Source organism: Mytilus trossulus, chromosome 14 (assembly GCF_036588685.1).
Source record: "Mytilus trossulus isolate FHL-02 chromosome 14, PNRI_Mtr1.1.1.hap1, whole genome shotgun sequence".
Classification (NCBI taxonomy): domain Eukaryota; kingdom Metazoa; phylum Mollusca; class Bivalvia; order Mytilida; family Mytilidae; genus Mytilus; species Mytilus trossulus.
In genome coordinates this window covers 71489050-71499121 of record NC_086386.1, presented here as the reverse complement: position 1 = coordinate 71499121, position 10072 = coordinate 71489050, and the positions used below count along the sequence as shown (strand labels likewise).

General features: G+C 30.7%; 1 protein-coding gene across 3 annotated transcripts; it reads left to right on the top strand.

Moving 5' to 3' along the window:
• Nucleotides 1-290: 290 nt before the first annotated feature.
• On the top strand, nucleotides 291-9441 carry LOC134696920 (tetranectin-like protein). 3 transcript variants are annotated; one of them, XM_063558888.1, is made up of 8 exons: nucleotides 291-399; nucleotides 2266-2330; nucleotides 2938-3054; nucleotides 4161-4285; nucleotides 6009-6096; nucleotides 7542-7646; nucleotides 8362-8474; nucleotides 9376-9441. In XM_063558888.1, the coding sequence occupies exons 2-8, from the start codon at nucleotides 2273-2275 to the stop codon at nucleotides 9388-9390; spliced, it is 621 nt and encodes a 206-aa protein (XP_063414958.1). In that variant the 5' UTR covers nucleotides 291-399; nucleotides 2266-2272; the 3' UTR covers nucleotides 9391-9441. The 3 variants fall into 3 exon arrangements, with proteins under 3 accessions (XP_063414958.1, XP_063414956.1, XP_063414957.1); XM_063558886.1 differs by lacking the exon at nucleotides 9376-9441 and having other exon boundaries at nucleotides 8362-8524; XM_063558887.1 differs by lacking the exons at nucleotides 8362-8474; nucleotides 9376-9441 and having other exon boundaries at nucleotides 7542-8299.
• Nucleotides 9442-10072: the final 631 nt, after the last annotated feature.

Here is a 10072-nt window from a genome sequence, read left to right as displayed (position 1 = left end):
ATCTTTTTATAGCTGCCTATGTGGTTTGGCCTTTGCTTATGTCAAAGTCCTAACGGTAACCTATTATTAATACTTTCTGTGTCATTTTCTTTCTTGTGGCTAGTTGTCTCATTGGCAATCATACCACATCTTCTTTTATGTATTATTTTGTTGATTCAATTATAATATCGACCTAGAAGTGAACAACATTTAAATAACAGGTAAAGGAAGTAATACATTTAACAATATTTGCTTAATTAGTCAATATTAGGGGAAAAAACCAAACATATGTCACTAATCGTTGTTATAAACTACGCAAAACATTCACCACGCACTTTGTTTTAACATGCTATCTTTAAAAGTAGCCACTTCATTTGAAAAATAATCGTTCTACCAACAGGTCTGCCATTACAAATTGAGGTACGTGTTCAATTATTTTCTTACAAATGATATACTTTTAATCTAAATATGTTCAATACAATTCAAAGATAATAACAGTGTATTCCATCAGATAAATTTTGGCTCATCTTGTTTGCTGAGAACTTTAGAGTTTCAAAAAGAAGTTTGGACCTTTTGGATTATAGCTTTTCATCTTTTATATAAGCTTTGGATTGCAAATATTTTGGCCACGAGCATCACTGAAGAGACATGTATTGTCGAAATGCGCATCTGGTGCAATAAAATTGGTACCGTTAATTTTATTTAATCAATTCTTCGTAAATATTACGGCCATCATCGCCATCTTGTTTGCTGAGAGATATTGACATTTAACCTGACATTAGTCCATGTTTTTTTTTCTTTTTTGCCATTGTGTTGTCTGGTTTTGATATATTTTTGTCTTTTGTCGAATGCCTTCGTTTTTATACTCTCTCCTTCTTCCGGTAGAAAGATGCATTACTTTTTGAAATTTCAATGCGTTCTTCGACTGTTTCAAACTCATTATAACGGTTAATGATTACAGATAAAATATACTTTTATTATTCAAAAAATCAAACAAACAAAAACTCTTTTAAAAGGCGGAAAGGATTTTAGAAAAACCCTCAATAAATTTCAAAATTAAAAAGAGGTTGACATGACACACAGACACCGAACAGACTAAACATATAAACTATGCTAGCAATGAAAAATTGTTTTAAAGTAATAAGTAATATTAAAGTGTACTGAAAGTTGAAATCAACTACGTCAGACAACGACGCATGGCATTGTCGTTTACAACCTAGTAACAAATATATATTTTGAATAAGTTAATCCACTTTCAAGCACTTTTCGGATTCTGTTACATTTTCGTTACAGAACAACTTCTCTGAAGTATTATATGTTGAAATTGCACAACACATACTTTTCTTAATATTACATTATTAAAGGAAACAAGTAATTAAGTTTTTATCTAATAATAAGTCATACCAAATTTGTAAATTTTCGGATGTTTTGTTACCCTCAAGGTGGTACCTAACACTACAGGGAGATATCTCTGTCAAGTCAGCTAAACGTTTTAACTACGTAGTGTTGAAAAGGGAATACTAAGCTTCTCAATGATCTAAATTGGTGTTTGTCAAACTGCTATATAACTAGTATATTTTTTGTGACAAAATGGTTGGTTCAAAATTTTCAAAATTTTTATATTTCAATAAAGGGTTAAAGTAAATACATTCTCAAAATTTGATGAAAATTAAACGAGCCAAATTAATTTTAGTAAAAGTGTTGGGTACCACCTTAAACTTGACTGAATATAACATGTTGAATTTCAAACACATTTATGATAAATAAGACTGTAATACTTTTAAACAACAATGACATTCAAATTAGAAAATCACAAACAACAAAATTTAAAACAAAAAATCAGTACTAATCCCTAACACAAACAATTCCACAATTTGTTTTTTTAATTTTTGACAGTCCGATTACCCACTTCCGATTTTAACACATGAAAAGTGAATAGCAGTCTTGTTGATCAGATATTTTGAAAGCAAACATATAAACAACATCAATGCTTACAACCTGAGAGTACTTTCATATATCATCCAAACCCTTCTATTTGTAAGTTTCGACTTTGGTTTTCAAATTGTTACATAGATTTGGAACTTGAAATTAGTGATCAAAATATAACATTTAATGCATACAAGCTGACTGCGCTTACTTCTGGTATGTGATTCTTTCTTAATGATTACATATTTGTAATAAAAACTCGCGACTTGCGCAAATATAAAATTTCAATCCTGTATCTATAATGAGTGTATTTCTAAATAGCATCAAGTATAAATTAATATAGACGAGTTTTCATTTCAGAATTATAATGAAGTATTGTTGTTTGATTGTTTTCATCTTTTGCACAATTTTGTCAAATGCCGGCAGTAAGTATCCTTTCTCTTTTAAACGCTGTAGTGAAGATTAACGATAAGGCTGATTGACTCTCTAATAATATGAAAGGTAAGATCCTTTCACTCTGATCAAACGTTCTGCATTCGAGAGCCAAATGAGACATACAGAGGTTTAACCTTTTTATGTTACAGATATTCAATCATGTTAACACATTTTTCTACCATTTGTTTTTATAGTAATTGGGGGTAAACACCTTCAGTTTACAACGATAACATCCGTACTTTTGTCGAGCTACAAAGCTGTACACAACTGTTCAACACTACTTTCCTAGGTTGACATAAGAACAATAAAAACATCTGCATTTAGGAAGAACTGACTTTAAAACTTCTAAGCAGAGTTACGAGCATCTCGAGCAAATTGAGTAAGTTTTATTTATGAGAAATCATAACGCAACAACAATATATATAAACTTTTTCTTCAAATTAAAAAAAATCTTCTTTGTGTCCTATATTCAACATGGTTAAGCAAATTAATTTTAGAAATAAACAATGACTTTACATTTATATTCCTATTGTGTAATATAAATGTATATATGAAAGTAAATTAAGCTATATTGTATCGGATTACATTACTATTCAGTTATTTCTGGAATATGCATCGGTACCTGTGGAACAAAAGGTGTTCCATGTAAAGAAACTTTCGGGTCTAATTGGACGTATAACGGAAAATGCTGCGATGACCGACCATGTTGCAAATGTAAGTAGACATATAAATCAGGCAATAGTTGCAGTCACTGTTGATCAAATCGAATGAAATGCAAATGAATTTCATAGACATAGATAGTTATTTTCGGAGAAAAGAAGCATGGAACAGTTTTTCATTCCCTTTTCTGAAATATTTTGTGCTCAACATCGACGATGATGGCGTTTTGTACAACCAACAAAGAGAAAACATCTAAGCATGACAAGTTTGTACTGAAAATATCACGTTTGCAGTTTACCAGTAGAAGACAAAGCAATTGTGAAAGTTGTTTCAGCTGTGTCCTTGACAATTTCTTTGTGTTACAATTTTCAGATTTTGTTTGTTCTTCCTTATGTTTTGACTAAACGTCTGCATAGTTCACACTTGGGAAGCACAATTCGGGTTTACATGTGTTGTTTTTTTTGTGCAATTATTTTTATATTCAATAACTAAAAGTCGACTTACTTTCAACAAAAACGACGATTGATATACAACCAATAAAGAGAAATGCCTCACGTCAGCTGTAATGTTTTAACCTACTGTGGAATCATTTTTATTCGTTGGATACCACGAACTTTGTTTTGTTTTCCTTTACTTTTTTTTTTTTTATATTCATCTTTGTTGTTAATATTTCCTTTCTTCTTTTTTCTCTTTTTCTTCCTTGTGTTCAGTTTTAGTTTTTTCTATCATAAACTGATGTGTAAGATACAAATGTTCATGCATTTAATGCACAGCAATTTGTATTATTGTGAAGAGTTGTTTTATTGGCAATCATTCCAAATATTCTTTGTTTTATTCAAAATGAAGGAACATATTTTCCGCATGCAAAGCTCTGAATCTTTGTCCAGCTTTGGCTATACGTTTATGTTCATTTTGGTTTATGGCTCTTCATGTTTTTAATTAGCTTGTGAATTTCAAATAGTTTGGCCCCCAGCATCAATGACGAGTCACTGATTGTCGAAATGCGCATCAGAAGCAGATGATTGGTACCGTTTTTTCTTTAATGACGTTCTGTAAAATTTAAACATCGTGCTGCTTTTATAACGTTATTGCAATTACGCCATCGCTTTATCTTTTTATGATTTTATTTCGATTGTGGATACAATTGTATTCTTTTTTAGTTTTAAAAGCGCCATGTGTTCCAGAAACTTGCCCAAAAGGGTTCAAGCTATTATCAAACCAAACAAGTAGTGTTAATTGTTATTACACTAGTGGTCATAAGCAAGTTAACTGGAATACAGCTGCGGTGAGTATGTTAGTTAATCCCCATTACTACCTGGTTTAATTTACGAAGAATGACGAAGTTTTTCTATAGTGTTTATAATTATGTCATTGTATCTGTTTTTGATTTATACAGTACGTTGTTGAAAGTCTGATTAATTTTGTTTAAGATTATTTTTTTTTCATATTTAAATACCATGTGACGTTTTAGGTGGTGTTAAACGAAGTCGACATTATTTTGACATAATTCTATCTGAATCAACAATGATATGTTGATAATAGATTATAATTATTATTGTACTAGTACAACAAACTAACTGAATGGTCTTTGGTGTAATTCTGACTTCTCACAGACCTTTTTCTAACTACCGACTTTTGACTCCGGAAATTAATATTTTCCACAGGTTACCTTCTCTGTGGTAGAATATCTTGTAAACTGGTCAAGCAAGAGCGAAGAAAATAAGCAAATCCAAAATTTCAACCTACAAATTTAAGCGAAAATTTACTTTTTCTATACACGGCTATATCCGAAAAAAACCAACAGTTAACCACCGCTACCCGAACATTACACCGATCATATATTTGATTTAGCTTCTTATGGTTGCCCTTGTATTGCCGGACTACCAGAATATCCTACCACAGAGAACACTTGTCAAAAAAATTATAAGAACCCGGAGTCAAAATACGGTTTTCGTGAAATAGAGAAAACTAGAGCATACATATATTTGGCCAATATACCAGCTTTGATAATTGTTTGGAATTAATATAATTTCACTTCTTCGTACTATGAACATCGATATTATTTTCTTTCTTCTTTTATACTGTATACACATCACACCCCTGGCACTTAAATATACAGAACACGAAGTTTTGTCGAGCATCAATTTTATAGTTTTATTGTTATATTCACCCCACGTGTACCAATTTTCAGAATAGTTGTATTGCTATACAAAATATTTCTTGGTGTTCCTAAACGGAAGGTAATACAGATAAAAGAAGAATACCTTATACGTGTAACAACAAAACAGTTTACCTGTGTATAAAATTATTGCAATTGGTTGATTGTTTTCAGGTTTGACGTTTTCCTGAAATTTTTAAACATTAAACTTTTTATTTATTATTCATCCCTTATTATTATTATTTTGTATTTTTATTGTAGCATAATTAAAATTTATTCGTTCTGTGTATGTTCATTTGTGTTACTACTTCTTTTGATTAAGTAAAGCCATTTCAATAGATATTTTATAGTGTGTCTTTCTATATTGAGATATTCCACTATTGGTTCAGATAAATGTAGAGGTGTGGTACCATTAAAACTTTTAAATCCGGTGCAACTGTTTGTACCTGTCCTAAGTCAGGAACCATATGTTTAGTAGTTGTCATTTGTTGATTCGGTTCTGAAGTGTTTCCCGTTTCTCTATATTTCTATATATATATTTGACCGTTGGTTTTCCTATTTGAATTGTTTTACACTAGAAATTGCTTGGGGCCGATTATAAATTGCTGTTAGGTGTGAGCCAAGGCTCTGTGTTGAAGACCGTACTTGTGGATCTATAATGGTTTACTTTTATAAATTGTGACTTGGATGGAGAGTTGTCTCATTGGCACTTATACCTCATCTATATACAAGTGTATAGAAAATTTGTCATTCGTTGAAGATTTAATTTCGTGGTTCATCTATACCCACGAAATCTGCGAAAAGGAACGGTAGGTAAATATTATATGAATGTCATCTTACTAAATTTAAGGATAATTGTGCCTCGACAGATGGTGCCTACCTGTGGAGACCGAACACTGAACAAGAAGCCAATGCTGTTCAAAATGAATTGAATATTCGTAAGTTGAGAATGTATGAATAATTATTTTTAAATGAAGTTTTTAAGAAATCATGAATTATAAAATGAAAAAACAACTGTGATTACGACATTAATCCGTTATCACCTATTACACAATTAGTGACAACGAATTTGATTAGTTATTAAGATTTACAAATATTAAAAATGGTGTAGCTAGTTCCAAAAATGTGTGATAACTATTTTATTGTGTGAAAACAATTTTTCATTTTCTGATATAACGATGTAAACGTGATTTCGACTTTGAATTATGTTTTTTTAGGTCCTAAAAAGGCTTTCGTTTAACGATACAATATTTTTTCCCAAAGACTTTCCAAAACTTAAGAAGGTAAAACATCTGATATAACTAATTTCAATTGGTCACATCTTGAAAAACGAAAGAAGGTTTACAAAAACTGGTTACAACTTGAAAATAAAAAAGATTAAAACAAACTGATGTGACTAAGTAGATTTGGTAACTATTGCGAGACTACAATGGATGACCTGCTTTTAATTTAACTACTTGACTGGTACCTTATACTATAAATTATGATTTTAATCTTGTCCTAGCTATTAAATCAGGTTTAATCCATCATGTTTTACCCAGTCAGTTGCGGCAAATATTAAAACAGTTCACATTGATGTAACTCATATTATTCGTTGCTTGTAACCTCAACAGAATTGATTAATCTTGTTTCTTTGAAAGTTTATCAAGCTTTAAGGACTTTTTTCAAATTTTCATCCATGTCGGTATTTATGTCATACCTTTTTTTCTCTCTAGAAAACGATTAAGTTTTGATCCAATAATGCAAATTTGATAGAGGGGCATTAAAACCTGGTTTAGGCCCAAGAAAATAAATCTTTGATAATTAAATTGGCACATAATGTTTAGAAATGCATAAGGACAAGACATATAAATGAAAACAATAAAGATTTTTTATCTGATGACGTCAAAATATGTACTGTTTTCACAAAAACGATAAAAATACAGAATGTATGCAGTTTTCTATCTTAATTTTCGTTGTGGATACTTCGTGCGCAGCCAAGAAACAATAACAAAAAATTACAGAAGCTTGATCGTAACTATTGACATAATCTAACTAAATATAAAGTTGTTTTATGGGTGTGCACATACTTTTTCAATCTAAAATATACTTAAATTTTGATAAAAAAAACGAGGAAAGTTAGTTAAGAATATGTATGAAAACTTTTAAATTTGCAGTAATTTTTGGACCAAATAATGGCCTTTTGCTGAATATTTATCAATCAAATTCATTTCAAAAAAAGATGTGTCCATGAACCCGTGTTCAAGTTAAATCAGTTTGAATGATAAAAATGATGCATCTTTTACCGATATATCACAGTTTGACATCGCATATTTATTTTCATTCCTTTCTTTCTTAATCTACTGATTTTCGATGATGCTCATTTACATGTAATTCTTTGCAGATGAAGATGTATGGACTGGTGCAAATGATATAGACAACGACGGAAACTTTACATTTGCCATAGAAAATGGTTCATTATCATTTAATGATCTCCCATTTGGAGAGGGTAAACTTTATGATAATTTAGCAAAAGTATATACACCATACGTCGATGAGACAGCAAACAAACAACACAAAAGAAGCGTCATGCAGAGGACAGTACATGGTGTCCAACAATATATGTGTATAGAAAGGTGGACAAAAAACGTAAAAGATTAATATTGTTCAGTACTTGTCCATTTAGTCTATAACATGATAAAAAAATGGGAACGAGTAGTTATTTTCCGAAGGTGACCTACCGAATTAGACTGAACTACAAACTTGTACTTACATTTACAACCCAACATGTGTCACTAGTTGGGCAGAATCTTCTCACCCTTGCAGAGTACCTGATATCACCGCTTGTTTTTATATGTTATATTTCGTTTACTTTTATTTTCTTTTGGTAGAATTCCGTTTTTTTCTATGGCATTGTGAATAGATATAAGAAGATAGATATATTAAAGTGTCAATGAAACAACTCTCCAGCCAAACCACATCATAGGTCAAATAACTGTCTTCAACACGGAGCATTTGCTCACTCCAAACAATAAGTAATACAGTTTGTTTTCGACTAATGGATTTAAAAAACAATCGTTTTGTATATTTTTTTATTTTTTTTGGTTTTTTCTAATGCAATCAAAATACGAATTAACTCTTAAAATGGTATCAATGAATTGGAATTATCCGTTTTGCGTTATTTAATACGAAATACGAATTAAATTTTCGGTTAATCATTTCAGATTTTTTTAACTATAATGAAGTCTGTGTTTTCATTTTTAAATCCGGAACTTCTTGGTTTTGGTTGAAATCAGTCTGTACCGATGCTTATCGCTACATATGCGAGTACAAACTTGTAAGTAAACACCTTCGTTTGACCTTTAATAGGAGATAATATATTGCCTTCACATAATTAATATATAACCACAACATCATCATGTATCATGAAAACTTCAGTTGAACGTTAAATAATTTCTGTCATGAACTTTTGACGATAAAAAAAAACAAACTTTTATGTGAATCTTTTGTGACTGACTTACTGTCCTCTTTTATATATACACTCTCTGTTTTACATACTATTCCCTATTTAGTATACATATTTATGATATAAATGAATAAAGGCTTTTAAAAAACTGTTTAATTATCGTCTTAACTCCTAAAATGCAAATAAAGGAACAACATCATGGGCCTTTCCGCCTTATCACAAAAAAAAAAATCAATCATTTTTTTTTTCTTGACAATCCCTGCATAGTGTTTGCAATTTATTTGACAATTAAAGAGTACGCAAAATAAGCATTTGAAAATCACGATGCAAGTAAAATTAAAGAAGCAGTACAGGTTGAAGGAGGCACAAATAACGTCAAATAAAAAAATACAAACACGTTGAACATTAAATAAGAAACGTTGAATGAAAATAACCCATTACCACCCTCTTTTAAATACACCAAAAAAGAACCAAAAATCTCAAAATACAGCATATCTTCACACTAATTTTTCTTAAATTTAATAACAAGAATGTCTGAATTTAGTGCGTAGGGTATATATATATAAGTAAACTTTACCAATTGATGCATTTTTAGATTCATTACTAAACTATTTCCTGCTTACCGAACAAATGCATCATTTGATACATGATAGCGAAGTTAAAAATTTTCATCAAACTTTTCGTGTCAAGGATATCATGTAATCTCAATTTTGAATGATTAGATATAAGTTATTTTTATGTGTCTGTTGATTTATAGTATTGTGTTTTTCAGAGAGTCTGTCCGTAGAGAGGATGTAAGCCATTGCAGTACTTGATGTAATAAAATTGTAAAAGATGATTTTTCTTTATCTTTGAAAAACAACATAGAACGAATTTATCAAAGTTGCACCAAACACAGTTTGACAACCCCCCCCAAAAAAAATGAAGAAAAACAACATGAACAATACAAAAAGAATCAAGTTAGAAAGTGATCAGTTTCTTTTCAATCATGGCAATTGATTTGTTAGGTCATGCCATGCAGATATGAGTGTTTCGTTAGCACGTCGAATTCGGCTTGATATTTAACACCTTGACCAACATTCATTTGGCTCTTTTAATTTTCATAACATTTTGACAAAAAATTACTTTCACAAAGTTGAGGAGCATTGAAGACCCACAATTCCAAAACGTTATGTCAAATAAGGCTAAGGTTATATATATAATATATGCCAAGTCAGCAAAATGAACAATGTTATGTTATAGTTCGTTTCTGTACATGTACATGCTGTATGTGTTCCATTTTAATGTTGTGTTTCTGTTGTGTCGTAGTTCTCTTATATTTGACGCGTTTCCCTCATCTTTAGTTTTCTACTCGGATTTGTTTTTTCTCTTTCGATTGATGAATTTCGAATAGCAGTATACTACTGTTGCCTTTATTTATCACCACAGGAAAATATGTGTACAATCATTTGTCTGTCTGTCTTTTTTTT

Coding starts and splice junctions, on each gene's coding strand:
- LOC134696920 (XM_063558886.1), top strand. CDS start 2,273: ATGAAGTATTGTTGTTTGATTGTTTTCATCTTTTGCACAATTTTGTCA. Junction 3,055..4,160: donor TGACCGACCATGTTGCAAAT/GTAAGTAGACAT, acceptor ATTCTTTTTTAG/TTTTAAAAGCGCCATGTGTT. Junction 6,097..7,541: donor TCAAAATGAATTGAATATTC/GTAAGTTGAGAA, acceptor AATTCTTTGCAG/ATGAAGATGTATGGACTGGT.